Below are 16,108 nucleotides of genomic sequence, written 5' to 3'. Positions count from 1 at the left end.
TGTTCAGCTTCCTCATCTGTCGTCCTCTTCTGCTGCTTGAAGAATGCCATACCTTGGAAGCATGGATACCTAGAAAGTGCCCGGTGTGAACGCAGTTGCTGTTGAAAATCTTTAAGCATCCGTACTTCCTACAGATAGTCCTTAATCTGTGGGATATCTCCATCTCACGTAGCATGTTTACCTCCCTTACTTGTTACCCTGTTTTGCTGACGAAGAAATGCCGTAGTAGACAGAAAATGTGTAGTTTGTGCAGACTCCCCGAGAAGGCCTAGTGTGAACGCACTTGCCACAGAAGGGCTCAAAGCAGTGGCACTTCATGAGGTTGCTTGATATCTGACTAGAGGAGTTCTCCCATCTCAAACAGCATGTTCAACTTCCTCATCTGCCGTCCAAGTTCAACTTGCTGCTGATGTCGAAGGCTTCAGAGAGGGGACCCGCTTCCCTTTCCTTGATAATCAGTAATGGATGAGGAGAAAGAATTAAATGACAACTGCCAACAAACTATGAGGCACATCATTACTGGTTCTCAGTCTCAGACTTACATTCATGTTGACTGAGGAGTTTATGGTGTAATACAATACATCTGAACTTAAGTACAGGGAAAAAGCTTGCTTAAAGGAGTAACTAAGAAAACTGTCACAATTATCTAGTTCGCATGTCAGGTTAAACTATATTAGGGTACAAGAACAAAGAAATATACTGAGTTGGGACCAGCATAACCATCCATGTCAAAAGATCGTTCTGTTATATCCAACGTCTTTATAATGAGTTTCCACTGTAATCAGATCCCCTGTCAAATTCCTAACCTACTCAACTTCAGAGAGCAAAGCTGCAAAACTTTCCCCATGCTATCAAAAGTAGGTTTTTGTCTTATGTACATACATCGCTCCATTGCATCAGCAAATAAATGAGCATCCGAAATTCTTTGGTGCGCTGGTAAGCAATTATCACCATCCTCACTGCTAACATCATCATCCTTTTCATTATCATTATCCTCATCATTACCTCCGCCAAGGGAGGAGGTTATGTTTTCATCGGCATTGGTTTGTTTGTTTGTTGGTTGGTGTGTTTGTTTCTCTCTGTGCAAAATAACTCAAAAAGCTGAGAACGGATTTGAATGAAACTTACAGGAAAGGCTGAGAATGACAAAAGGAACAAATGATTAAATTTGGTAGCGGTGCAGGAACTTCTATGGATTTTCTGAAGGATTTTCTATATTTTGGAAGGTAGGGTCAATAAACTTGGGAGTTCAAGCTGCACATTTTTTGAGGTTTGCATACATGCACTAAAAGGCATGCTCTAGTTTCTGCTAGGGTGAAGCGTGCCGCGCAGCTGGAACTTGACTAAGTAACAAAAGGCTTCTATATTAGGAAATTGGGCGATTTTCAGCATGCATGCATAGAAACGTATGAATGGAAATCACTGATCTCTATGGAAGAACAAGAACAGCGGTGGAAATGAGCTGCTTGGCAGAGTTCTGAGCTCTCAGAGCGTTTCTATAGTTACCATTATCGTAATAATCATTGTCATCATCAGTTGTGCCATAATTAGATTGGCTTTACCTCTCTCCAGCTGGTGAGGAGCCGGCTTCGTCATCGTAAAGACTGGACTTGGAGGGAAGCATCCCAATGCCCCCATTGATCGCCTCGCTTTTCGACAGCGCCACGAGGAAGCCGTAGAAGGAGGTCCTCATGCATCCATCCAGAGGCACGCCGAGTGCGGAGATAGCAGGGTAGCTGAGAGGAAGAGAGAGCCAAAGCTACATCACTAACCACTCCTGAAATCACTCACCAAACGAGTTCTATTGCACCATACATTACACAAATTGAATGCAATATACAGTACAAAGGAACCGTGGACAAAGACTTACAAACCATGACATTTACCATGTTGCATCAGATTTCTCACTTTATCAGGGTACAAAGACACAGAGAAATGTACAGAATTGGACCTGAAAAATCACCTTGTTATAAAGAGGGTTTTGTTATATCTGACCTCTTCATGCAGAGGTTCCACTGTACTGGTTGATCTTTTCTCGAGGGAGGAACATTTCAAGTGCTGCACTTGAATAATGTACATAATAGTGCGAGGGTGTAATACACCCTCGCACTATTATGTACATTTTTATGTTGTTAAACTGGTGATATTTCATAGTTTATTGACTAGCCTGTTGAATAACTCTCCTATTTTTGAAGAATCTGCCCAACTGGGAAAGAGGCACATGCACTCTTTAATTGACCACTTTTCAAGTGACATATAACACAAATGGCATTCCACCTTAATTAAACCCGTTGAAGACAAGTTCCAAGTATACTCGGGCAGGTGTCTATGGGAAATGCATGTTATAGTAAAATCAGTTTCTCCTCAATGGGTTAACTAGTGCAGTGCCATATATAAAGAGAGTTTGGCCAACTCGGTTTTCGGCTTATGAGTTTTGAAGCCTGTGACTGGTCAAAAGTGATCCCATGATCTTTGCGGAGCCATGTCGTTACCAAAGTGCGCTCATATGCAGTGTCAATTGTTCACTACACCTTATTTGGTAGGTTTTCACTATTACGTCCGAGCGTACACGCTAATCCTGTACCGCGTAATACGCTGGGCAACGACATGGCATCCAATTTACGAGATGGCCAGACTCTCTATATATACGGCACTGAACTAGTGTACATGTATATAGACCCTAGTCTGTTAACCGTCCACTGCTCCTTGAACTTTGACCCCCTACCTGTACTTGGCCCTCTGGCACTCCTTGGCGATAGCGTCCAGGAAGTGTCTCGTGTCCACACTATCAGGGGGAGGGTGGTCGGCCGCCGCCTGCGGGGGCTTCTTCTGCTGTTGCCGCGGCGACGTCTCACTCGGGATGTAGACCGCCTCACGCGGACTCTGGGCTGCGGAGATCTGCCGCTCATAGATGTCAAGGCATCGCTGCAAAAACTCTGGTAGGACAAGCAGTGAGCAATGAGGCATTAACCTGTTGAGGATGAGTCCCGAGTATACTCGGGTAGGTGTCTATGGGAAATGCATGTTGTAGCAAATCAGTCCGTCCTCAACAGGTTAAAGTTTAACCCCTTGTGAACTTTGAGTGTCAACTGACATAGAAAATTCCATAGCTTCATACACACTGTTGAAGGTCCTTGGCACAGAAAGGGTTGAGTATGCAACGTGTTGCATGTCAATATCAAATTTGGATATTTGCACATTCTTATGCCATTCAAACATAGCGGCCCGAATTCACGAAGGTGGTACAAATGAAATCATGGTTTAAACCATGAACAACTAGAAATGTCGCTATGGCGACTGTTATGCCTCCGCCATAATGCATGATTCTCCTAATAGGTCTAGATAGTACATGTGGACAATGTGTGATTACATTTTCACAAAACTGGCAAAATATTGAAATGACAAGTTTGTCACAAATGTGTTGAATGTTCACCTTCCTTGACCTTGGTTTAATTGGATGAATAGGAGAGCATGTATTTGGGGATTTAAGGACTTTAACTTGACTTTGACCCATTCATACATTTATGCATTGAGTAATTTTCATGGTACCGGTATGGAGAAAAAGTGCAATTTCTGTACTGAATAGTAAATTGTTACCATGTTCATCTGGCCTTTGACCCTAAAATTCATAAGATAATGACTTTCAGGTAGAACATGCATAGATATGCAGTAAGTTTCCCGATAAATTGAGCCACTTCTGAGATATGGAGGAAAAAGTTAGTTCAGCACTTTCACTTGATCTTTGACCTTTTGACCTTTGAGGCAATAAAAAAGAAAAAGAAAAAAAAACTCTCCAGAGAATTTCTATTAGGTTACACATGCATACACCAAGTGTAAAAAAAAAAATACTAATCCTGCTGGCATTGCATGAACATGAGGGAAATAGTAAAATTTTGAAGTGTTGCACTTGACCTTTGACCCCTGACCTTTGACCCATGAACCCTACATTCTCTAGATAATCACTGCCAGTCAGTACATGTATATATACTATGTTCCATGAAGATACCTTGAACAATTTTCCAATTTACAGAGAAAAAAAAGAAGTTTTAATACTTTTACTCGACCTTTTGACCTTTGACCTTTGACCTCATGACCCAAACTTTCACCAGAGAATCTAAATTGGGTAATACATGCATACACTAAGTTACAAGAAAATATCTTCAGGCATTGCATAGATATGGTGGAAATAGTGAAATTTTATGTATTTGACCTTGACCTTTTGACCTTTGACCTTGAGCACGTGCACCCAAAAGTTGATAGGCACAACTTCACCCCCTAATACACATACATGCCAAGTTTCATTAGGATACCTCAACAGCTTTTGATAGTTACCTTGTCCACAAAATTCATTACGGACGGACGGAAAGACGGACGGACGGACGGAAGGACGGACGGACGGACGGAAGGACGGACGGACGGACGGACGGACGGACGGACAACCCGAAAACATAATGCCTCCGGCACCACTTCGTGGCGGAGGCATAAAAACCATGGAGTGCCAAGCATCTCACAAAATATTTCGTTACGAAATTGGTCATTTCGTCGACGAAATGAATGATTTTACAATCAAATATTCCATGCGACACTTGGCGCTCCATGGTTTTTGTCCATGGTTTAAACCATGGTTTCATTTGTACCACCTTTGTGAATTCGGGCCAGCGTGTTTATCTAAATATATAATATTTTGACATGAGTCTGCAAGGTGTGGTTGCTGCCAAATGAACTAGTCTACAATTGTACTGGAGGGGGGGAGCTGTTCCACACAATGACAACAAAATATTATTTGATTTTAAGCCGTCATGACAAGACAGGGCTAATGTTGTAATGCACAACTTTGTGAATGCCTGCAGTATTAAAGTTTGACAGCTCAAGAAACTTAAATTCACTTCCCACTGCAAAAATTACTGCACAATGTGATATTGTGGTCTATTCTATTACATACCACATTATGATAATTGAATTGACAATCAATGCAATAGAATTGGAAAAAAAGAAGAGCCCTACTAGTGCAGAAAGGAAAGACCTGTACTAGAACGATACATGTCTAACAAAACAATCTTATCGAACATGAAACATACAACATTGTATTTGCTGTAAGACTACAATTAGGGTGATCATTTTGCCATTTCAAAACAGAATAAAGCAAAAGTAGAGAAAAAAACGATGAAATTGAAATAATGCAACACAATTCATCATGAAATTTCTCTGAGTTTGTGAACTGTATTGTTACACAATTGAATCCCAAATCACATCTTACTTTGTTAAATATTAATGCAAACTTCTTCAACAGGGTTAGTATGTTCCAATTGATTCAACATCTAGCCTTCTGCTTCCAGTGAGATCTTACCCTCGTAATAGAACTGCAGCTGAAACGCAAAGAGGAAGTCGGCGAAGGAGGTCAATGAGTCCATGGCATCCTCCAAGAAGATGATGCGGGCCGTCCGGTGGACCGGCTCCAGAGGAAAGTCCGGACAGAGCAGGTTGAGGAGAGAGTGGTACTCCCTGACCGTTAGCAGGTCTGTTTGAGTGGACAATGGGACAGGCAAAAATGACCCCAGCATTTATAATGTATCACAGGTCAATCCCTGGACAAGGATGAGGGCTTGAATGTAAATATTTCATTCTATTGACACTGGCTTCAGGGAGTTTTTGGCAGCAATTCACCCTATTCCTACAGGAAACTTGTGACCTGTGTATCAAGTCTGTGGGGATTTTCAGAATTCATTATGGAACGAGTTAAGATTTATTGAAAATAATACTTACCTAGGATACTAACAGCGTGTAGCTTCTTCAGCGTTAGCACAAAGCTCCCTAAGGGCCCATCTTTACAATTACCGAACATTTAATACTCAAGTTACATTTCGTTTTAACCAATACCATTACTGTGTTTTGTGTTTTGCAAATTCCCATACTGTAAAACACAATATTTTCGCGGCGTGACATTTTTTGCAAATTGGAGCCAACGGCCTTTTTCACGGTGTGAAATTTTCGCGAGTTGCCTCTAACATTCAATGCATATTGTGTATTAAAAAACAAGAACTTTTGCATGCATTTTAATTCAGCGAATCTTGGCTCTCGCGAAATTCACGAAATCAAAATGCACACAAATATTCCTCGTTTTACAGTATATCTCAATCCTTCCTGCTAAAATCAAATTAATCTCTCAATCATTAATCAGAATGATGACATCCCCAAACACACACACAAAGGAATACCTACCTCCTTGTTTGCCTATGTAGCTGAAGCAACGCCAAAAGAGCCGGACAAACGAGGCGCGGTTGTGCGGCGTCGACCTGATGTAATCATACTCTCGGTACAAGACATGGCTGCCATTAAGAATACTGGTAAAGCTGGTAATGATTCAAATGAAAGGAAAAAATGGGTGGTAAGTTCATGATATGACAAAGATATACGAGTCAGGAGTCTTTATAAAGTCATTTAGTCTCATGTCTGACGTACTAAAGAAGATTTATCTTTCAGTAGCACCACATAAAATTAAATTTGATGTGACGTTTAAACTCTGATGTTGTGAGTACACAGATCTTATGAACATGAGGATGTTAAAAGCAATACTAGATTTAAGACAAAAAAAAAATGATGCACGTTCGCATAGCGAATTACAGAAAGGCAATCAACATTGAATCAACAGTTTGTATGTTTCTCATATTCAAAAAGCGCATTTTAAATCTATAGCAAGCTTCAAACAAGATTAGCATATTCAACCTCCTCCCAGTGTTTGAGAATCACAGCCAGCCAATTTTCTTCAGGATTTTCAGAAAATTACCATATTAATGTAGCATCTTAAAAGTGAGGAGATGAACTCACTATTCCTGCAGGAATATTGCTGGATCAACTTTTGGCTGGTCTTCCTTGAATTCCAGCAGCTGGGTCACGGCATCTTCCAAATAGGTCAACACGTGGTGGCGCTCTGGTGAATGGAGTTAACAAAAAAAGTTTTAAAATAGATATTATCAATATCTGTAGAACATCAGTACAAGGGCTGCTTTTCATCCTCTCTTTACATTTTAATTTCCTCCTTCTTCTTCTCCCACTCCTTTGTCCTGATTCTTCTTCTCTTTCTCCCTCCTTTGCACTTTAACTTTCTAAAACAATCTAATCTTACTATCTGTTACCGATTGATATAAAAGCTGTTATTTTCATGTAGGACCACAGATATTTTCCCAAATGAGGTCACAGACATTTATGCAAGATGTTGTTTACACAAAATTTTGGCTTCAAGGCTATTGTTAATGCGCTAACGCCTGTCCGTTTGCCATAATTTTGCATGTTGTTAAATTCATGGCCAAATCATGATTCACTAAATTTGTGAAAATACCAGTTTTTACATTACAACAGTCATAATCACATGGAAATTTCTTCTGAATGCTGTAAAGAAAATTCTTATCATATTTTTTGTTTCTCTGTCTTTAAGTTCCAGAAAAAAAAAGAATCGTATTTAGAAATAGAAATGTAAAGAAATAAATTACAAGTAAAATCCATGTGCAACAGTCAGCATTTGTCACACTAGACAAAAAATAAAGCAAAAAAAAAAAAAAAAAAACGTTTTGAAATAGCATCCTACCTCTGCAGATTAAAAGGAAGGAGGTGGCCCTTTTTTCTTTCTTTTTAGAAATGACCGCTTGACACATTTTTTTTTTTTAAACAAACAGCCAACCCCCAACCCTTTTTCAAAATGGTCAACAGCTCAAAAAAAGGGGGGGGGGGTCCCTACTGACGGAAATGTCGATGACGGAGGATAACATGGATTCTAATACTCGTCTACAGATATTTCTTCCTACACATATCATGTAATATATGATCTTTTCCTCTGGGGAAAATGATTTTGAAAAAATAAATTAAACTAGAAATGTCGCTATGGCGACTGGTATGCCTCCGCCATAATGCATGATTCTCCTAACAGGTCTAGATAGTTCATGTGGACAATGTGTGATTACATTTTCACAAAACTGGCAAAATATTGAAATGACAAGTTTGTCACAAATGTGTTGAATGTTCACCTTCCTTGACCTTGGTTTAATTGGATGAATAGGAGAGCATGTATTTGGGGATTTAAGGACTTTAACTTGACTTTGACCCATTCATACATTTAATGCAATGAGTAATTTTCATGGTACCGGTATGGAGAAAAAGTGCAATTTCTGTACTGAATAGTATTTGTTACCATGTTCATCTGGCCTTTGACCCTAAAATTCATAAGATAATCACTTTCAGGAAGAACATGCATAGATATGCAGTAAGTTTCACGATAAATTGAGCCACTTCTGAGATATGGAGGAAAAAGTTAGTTCAGCACTTTCACTTGATCTTTGACCTTTTGACCTTTGAGGCAATAAAAAAAGAAAAAGAAAAAAAACTCATCAGAGAATTTCTATTAGGTTACACATGCATACACCAAGTGTAAAAAAAAGAATACTAATCCTGCTGGCATTGCATGAACATGAGGGAAATAGTAAAATTTTGAAGTGTTGCACTTGACCTTTGACCCCATGAACCCTACATTCTCTAGATAATCACTGCCAGTCAGTACATGTATATACTATGTTCCATGAAGATACCTTGAACAATTTTCCAATTTACAGAGAAAAAAAAGAAGTTTTAATACTTTTACTCGACCTTTTGACCTTTGACCTTTGACCTCATGACCCAAACTTTCACCAGAGAATCTAAATTGGGTAATACATGTATACACTAAGTTTCAAGAAAATATCTTCAGGCATTGCATAGATATGGTGGAAATAGTGAAATTTTATGTATTTGACCTTGACCTTTTGACCTTTGACCTTGAGCACGTGCACCCAAAAGTTGATAGGCACAACTTCACCCCCTAATACACATACATGCCAAGTTTCATTAGGATACCTCAACAGCTTTTGATAGTTACCTTGTCCACAAAATTCATTACGGACGGACGGAAAGACGGACGGACGGACGGACGGAAGGACGGACGGACGGACAACCCGAAAACATAATGCCTCCGGCACCACTTCGTGGCGGAGGCATAAAAAAAAAACACTGTTGGACAAATGTGGTAGAAACTCTAACCTCTATTTGGCCTTGGGGAGGGAGTGCTTTCAGTTTTTCCAATTTTCCTAGTAGATCTTTCTAGAAGAAAAAAAATATTACCCAAGCGGTCTCAAAAAGAAAAAAAAAGAGAAGTGCATGGAGATCAGTTAGACTAGAGATCTTTTTTTTAACTTTGCCTTACAGTTACACATAGAATTCTAGACCCTAACACAGTTAGCAGTATAAAATCTAACGAGTTACAATTTATTGATAATCATGAAAAGATGAAATTGCAAACTTTGAGCACAACCAAACAAGTATCCTGCAGTAGGCCCAGCTCTAACAATAAACATATAGGCCTAACAGTTAGGTCTTGATGTTTAAAAGATGAGATGCCCTACTTAGTACTGTCACTGACTGTGTTCCGGTGTTGGAGTGTTGTCTTGTAACTGTTAGAACACATGCTGGAAGATTACTAAAATATTTCATCCAGCAAAATTTGCTTCATTTGATGGCTGCACTGTCATTGAATTTATGAAGTTGGTCGACTCAGTCGATAATACTATCAACATGTTAGATAGCACAGCCCAAACAGAATTGCAGAATTCTAGTCCACGGAATCACAATAATAATACATGTACTAAACTAGAACTTATAGAATATAGTAACCCAACAAAATCTAGAGCTCTGCGTCTGAGTATCTAGGCCTAACTTAGGTCTAACCATTAAGCGTTAGATATAACAGTAACACTAACAGTTAGTCGCCCACGGCACTGTGAAGTTTAGGGGTGGGGAAGGAAGGACCGAAGGTGACCATCTCCATGAAAAGGAATGAAGCATTTCAGCCCTGTATCTGGGAGATTTACTAGCAAGTGGGTGGACCGATTGTACAATTGTATGGGGTATTGACTTTGTATCTGTCTCCTCGATTCTCATACACTTACAGTCATAGTCATGGCTGACTGGCTGCTTCTTATCTGACGTTGGGACAAAGATTCTATAGAGTCTATGTATGGTGAGCCCACACATTTATTTTAAGACATCAAAAGTTATGTGGCCGGCTTGCGCCTGCGGATTTGCAGACGATCGTGCGTCGTAGCAGCAAGAGCGCGTTTTAGGGCACAAGCTAAGCGCGTACACATGTTTTGCTTGTTTATGATACTGAATGGCGCGAGCCAGGCCAGGCCAGGGCTCGGGAAACTTGCCCGTCCGGCGTCTCTAGCAACCCGTAGGCACCCTACACATCGTCGCGTTGCGTACCGCCGCCGCAACATTTCAAGAAGAAAAATATCACATTATTGAATGGTAATGCATGAACACTCACCCAGATACTCTTCAGGTGAAAGAGAAAATCTCTCAAGCATACTGTGTCTTAGTTGCCTGCTGTGATCGCTCATTCTTGAAATTATTGAAGCTTGTTTAGGCTACCTGTACTGAAACGTGGTTCATCAATTTTAACGCTTCTCAACTGTGATGTGTGTTCGTGGTACGTACGTACGTATACCGTACTTGCGTGTGCAATGATCAGATGTGCAAAATATTCAAAGCGTGTGGACCACTGGTGTGGACCATGTAAAGCGCTATAGACGCACGCAGTGCGCCAAGAGGGAACACTCTCCTGATTTTACACGTAAACGGGCGTAGTACGCAATTAATTTAGTCCAACGGCGGCCATTTTAGGATGCAAGCCGCTGGATCGTCCGGAGCGTATCACTATAGTCTTGGCCGTTAATAGACAAAATTCTGCCTCCCTTTCATTTTCTTCTTTTTACGGGGCATGGATTAACCCTATAAAGCCCAAGGGGGGGCACATTGTGCCCCCCCTACCAGATTTTCGTTTGCCACTCCTTCATCCTTAATTCGATTTCAACCAAATTTGGTGACTTTTCCTAAAATCTTATTGCGAACATTTTGATATATAATTTAGCTACATTTGATGTTGCTGGTTGCCATGGCAACCATAAACTGACAACCATGTCAGTCAGATTTTGCATCTTTTTTCTGTTCCCATTTCATTTAACAGCATTACAGTGTATGAAATGGGTGTTTCTTGGCTGAAATTTGTTGAAGAAGCAACATTTGAAGTAATCATGGTCCTGGAAAGTTTTTCTTATTATTTCCTTTGTTTTTATGTGACAAAGGCATGAAACAATAGATATAATAGAGATAATTGAAAACAATAATATTTTCTACTGATTGCCCTTATATTTTGAGTTATTTTGATTCCTTCACCCAAGTTATGCCTCTAATATCATTAGTTTGTCAAATTTTCAATTTGTAATCTCAAAATTCCACTATTATGCAAATATGAAATGTCATAACTGTACGTGTACCCATCCCAAACATTTCATCTAAGGTTTCATAATGTATCACTATGTTGATATGAATAGCGCCCCCATGTGGTGACCTTGAGAAATTTCAAACATAGCAAATGATAAAATTGTACTTGCTTATCATTTGTGGCAAATATGAAAATGATTGGTCTATAATAAGACATATATAATGGGGATAAAGAAATTATACCAAAAAATCACGTTTTTAGCATATTTACTATGTATTTCTTTATATTTTTGTAAATAGCGCCCTCCATGGGTGACCTTGTGAAAATTCAAATGTACCGTCATGTAGAGTATGAGTTACTCTACCCACGTGCCAAATATGACGATGATACATCAAATAATAAAAAAGTTATATAGGGGGGGCACAATGTGCCCCCCCTTGGGCCTGCGAGGGGTCAAAATAGCTTGGGCTTAATAGGGTTAAGGTTTCAGATGTATAGGACCTTCTTATATCATGCAGAAGTATCATTTCTACTGAAGTATGATATAAAATTGAAGAAATGCCTTTTTTGTTCCAAATTGTTGTCCCTCAAAGTTCGAGCTAACTAATGAAAGTATGTGCAGGCCTAACTATTAAAAAACGTACTCACAAAGCACTTTTTAAGTCTCTCTCCCTCTCTCCCTCTCTATCCCCCTTTCTCTTTCTGTCTCTTACCGGGCCCTGTCAGCTGTAGACCCTATTTAATATTATTCGAATGATATGAATATTGATTCCATTATTCATATTTTTAGGTCGTTCTCTTCTTTTGATAATGTATAAATATAGGATATTATCAGTACCATAATTCTCCCCAGAGAATCTATTCAAGGAACGCAATTTCCTAATAATTATAACAAATTGAATTTTCTTTATCATATTTTAGTCATAAGAAAGAGTTATTTTCATATTTATATGTTTCATGGTCAATCTGCACACAAAGTAAAGAGCGTTGGTCGTTTGGGTGATGCGTCTCTCCCGGCGCCTCCCCCATCCCCCACCCCCCTAAAAAAAAAAAAAATAAATAAAAAAATTAAAAAAAAATGAAATAGCTATATACTCGGAAACATTCAATCGCTAAACCTGGCGAATAATAATTGCCAGTTGGATTCTAGGCCCTATGCACAAATGGTTATTATCAGCATTTTATGAGAAAATAGTACTTTCAGTGCGGCGTAATGAATGATAAAGAGTTTGAAGAAAAACTTAAAGAACAAGTCAGTGTAGTCGTTGTTCCGTACAAGATTACCACCAGGAAATTTCAGCATTTCCTCTGAAAAGGCATAATTACTATTTGCAGAATGAAACAAAACCCAACATTAGCGCTTTGTAATTCCAAAATGTGAGTTAGGGGTAGAAACAACCGCACTGTTAAAATTTGAATCTGTGTAGTTGATGTTAAGTATTGTTAAATGCACAAAATGTGTTGATATAAAAAATTATACTAGACCAAACCGTCTACAGTTATGGTTTATTGAGAAAAAAATATTGATATCTCCTTATATTTTATGCTTTATCGCGAAAATTTAATTTGGTAGGATGTTTTGGCATACAACAGACCTACATTATATGCACCAAATGCGAGTATTTTTATTTTTTTTAAGTATAGATAACTGCTCCCAAAGGTTTAAAAAGTAATGTTAAAATTACTGAATTCAAAACCTCTTCTGTGGTGTATACTATCGGATAGAAGAGCGGCTTGACGCATGGAACTTCAATGCATTTTATGCATTATCGTGTTATAGAACCTATGAATTTGGCTAACTTGTATGCGTATAGGCCCATAGGTCCTATAATAGGGATTCGAAGGGATGCGAATCGTAATCAACGCGGAGAGAAAATATATATTCTACAAGTCAAAACGGTATCGGAACAGTCAATATTTTGTTCCTACGAAATGAACACCTGAAAAAAAAAAGAGAAAAATGATGATTTTCTAAGCTTATGCCAACGTTTCCTATAGTAATACCGTGTAGGCCTCTAATGAAGTAAAGGGGTATCAATATTCATCAATGCATTTATTTTTTTCATTTTTCTTTTTCCAACAAAACATAACACAGAATAAACCAGGAATTATATTATAAACGTATACATTCGACTTTGCAAAGGATAAATGATACAGCTCAAAGATAGGCCTATATGCATGCATTCTGGCAAAAAAAAAAATACAAATACAAAGTTATCCTTCAGTAGAGAAAAAAAAAGAATTGAGAGGTCCACTAAAAAGCAAGCTCATATTGTGAACCACTCAAAGAAAAATCTTATGAAATACTTATTTACGACGACGACGATGACGATGATAATGATTATCATTATCATTATTATTATGATTAAAATAACAATTATAATAATGATGACAATAGTGATAATAATGATAAGAATGATAATGATAATAATAATGATAATAATAATAACAATAACAATAATAATAATAATAATAAAATAATGATAATAATGAAATAATAATTATAATTATAATTATAATTATAATAATACTTTAGTAATATTAAGAGTCCAATGATACACAACACGATCACCTGCGTATAAGGTAATCGCAACATTCTAACGGTGCACCGGCCGTCATAAACAAAAGGCGGGACCACATTTCCTATTCTGAAACCTCTCAACAATCAATTTATTTTTTTTCCCCGAGTCATTATCGAGCATTTCCTGCGTCAGCAATAGCATGCAATTCCAACCTGGACTGTCACACAAGAAAGCAGGTCGGGTGAAATAGTAATGTTCACGCGTGATTAGTTTTAAGTTCAGTAACAAAATGTGACCCTGCAACACAACACACACAAAACCACAAAACCAGACATGTATTTCAAGGGCAGATTATGATGTATAACTTAATACAAATAGATTCTCTTAACTTCTATGACTATTGGGAAGAAAGCACACACTTTGGAAAAGTTTTAACTGAGAAATGAGGCTCTGAAGTAAAGGGTTTATAATTCAAGCGCTTAATCTTTACTAAAAGCCGTGCTACGTGTGCCATGAATGGGGAAAAAACATGATGTAAGCCACTGTATAAGCAACAATTAACAATGAAGGGATTATAAGCTGAAATTGAGCATGCTCTATCAACACATTCTGTCCATAATGAATATCAACTTTCAAAGCAGTAGCATCATCCTGTTAAAAGTTATTACAGTTGATAGTGAGTGTATATGCAAAGGATTTTCAAGAAATGAAAAGAGGCCTCTAAGAAAAACCTGATCACACTATATTCTCTACCAAAAAAGGGGGGCTTGTAGAAATACTGCTGAAAACCCATTTTCCAATTCAATTTATGATCCCAAACTCAAGAATAACGTAAAAAAAAAAGAATACTTCTTTTAGAAAATATGGAAAACTAAAAATTGACACTGTTAACCCGTTTCACCTTTCTTGAGTCCTCACGTAAAGGGGTGCGACTTTCTGTTTGTTATAATGATGCACGATCACAAATAGAAACGTCGGATAATAAGGTTCACCATATTATAAAAAATAAAGAAAAATCATAAAATGCAGGACAAAATGGCTTTGTGTATTAATCGGCACGCTGAACCATGCCCAAGGCTGCAAGTTCAAGCGATCTTCCAATAATTAAAGGGATGATACAGTATTGGTGGAGACGAAAAATTGGCTTTAACTTTTTTGCGAGATACCAAGAAAACACTTATGGAATAGTACAGAGCATACCATTTAAGAGGAATTCAGGATAAAAATCGGGTTTGGAATAGCTGAAACATCCAAAAACAAAGTAAAACAAAACGATCGTAATAAAAGCTGAGTCCTACACTTTATAAGGATCGCTCTGTTTTGGATATCTCGGCCATATTCAAAACCAATTTTCATCAAATAAACATTGAATCCCTTTTGGAATTACATGCTCTTTCATATTTCATTAGAGGTTTCTCACTATCTCACCAAAAAATGATAAAAACCTGAAGTTAAGTCTCAACCAAAACTATACGATCCCTTTAATATAAAGGAAACCTAACCCCATATGAACGTGGATTGAGTGGAAGCAGCAATCGTAGAACGCATCAGCGAAGTTTGTAGAAAAACGGCAACGAAAAAGTATGATTTTTTAAAGTTTCTGTGCCTCCATCGATTAATAAAAATTAAGACTTTTACAGTTCATGACATTATGTTTGCACAATAATCATAGGTTTTACTATCCAACTTCGCATTTTTGTCAGTCCAAGTGTTATTCCTTATTTAGCAAAATTTTGCCTCGATGTCGTGTTGATCGGTACTTCAATTTTATGATATCTTCTTTCAAATTCATTTTGGAGCATCATCAAATTGCTTTTTAACCTCATTCCACACACCACTTTTTCAACTGAAATTCGTATCAGACAAGCACCATTTCGCTATTCGTTCATTCAGTTTGGAATGATATAGTCACGTGATCACGCTGATGCTACTCCCATTCATTCGAGTTCATTTTTGGCATCCAATTTAACATCTTCTGCAGTCAATTTAGCATTTTCATTTTCATTGATCATGGTTATTGTTTTGCAAGCATCATAACATTTCATATTTTCGTATTCATTTTAATAATAATAATAATAAAGGACATTTGCGCAGCTACTATAATAATATACTCTACTGCGCATTACAAAATGACATGCATACAAGAAATTCAAACAGAAAATACATTACTTCAAGAGATGACTTTTTAACCATTAATTATATGACTAACTGCTTGTCTTACAAACAAAGGGAGATTATTCCATAATTTTGGTGCAGCGTACAAAAATGCCCTGTCACCAAG

At 38.0% G+C, this 16,108-nt stretch overlaps 1 protein-coding gene across 1 annotated transcript; it reads right to left on the bottom strand.

Annotated features, from left to right (window-relative positions):
* Positions 1-309: 309 nt before the first annotated feature.
* LOC139732364 (centriolar satellite-associated tubulin polyglutamylase complex regulator 1-like) lies at positions 310-10,484 on the bottom strand. Its single transcript, XM_071643230.1, has 7 exons — positions 10,349-10,484; positions 6,826-6,928; positions 6,220-6,350; positions 5,348-5,518; positions 2,726-2,936; positions 1,563-1,736; positions 310-447 (listed from the first exon to the last, which is right to left on the bottom strand). Exons 1-7 carry the CDS (start codon positions 10,419-10,421, stop codon positions 396-398), a joined length of 915 nt encoding a protein of 304 aa, XP_071499331.1. The 5' UTR covers positions 10,422-10,484; the 3' UTR covers positions 310-395.
* Positions 10,485-16,108: the final 5,624 nt, after the last annotated feature.

Source organism: Diadema antillarum, unplaced genomic scaffold (assembly GCF_040938485.1).
Source record: "Diadema antillarum isolate AM-2024a unplaced genomic scaffold, OU_Dant_1.0 seq00000415_RagTag, whole genome shotgun sequence".
Lineage (NCBI taxonomy): Eukaryota > Metazoa > Echinodermata > Echinoidea > Diadematoida > Diadematidae > Diadema > Diadema antillarum.
This window is presented reverse-complemented; position numbering and strand designations above follow the sequence as displayed.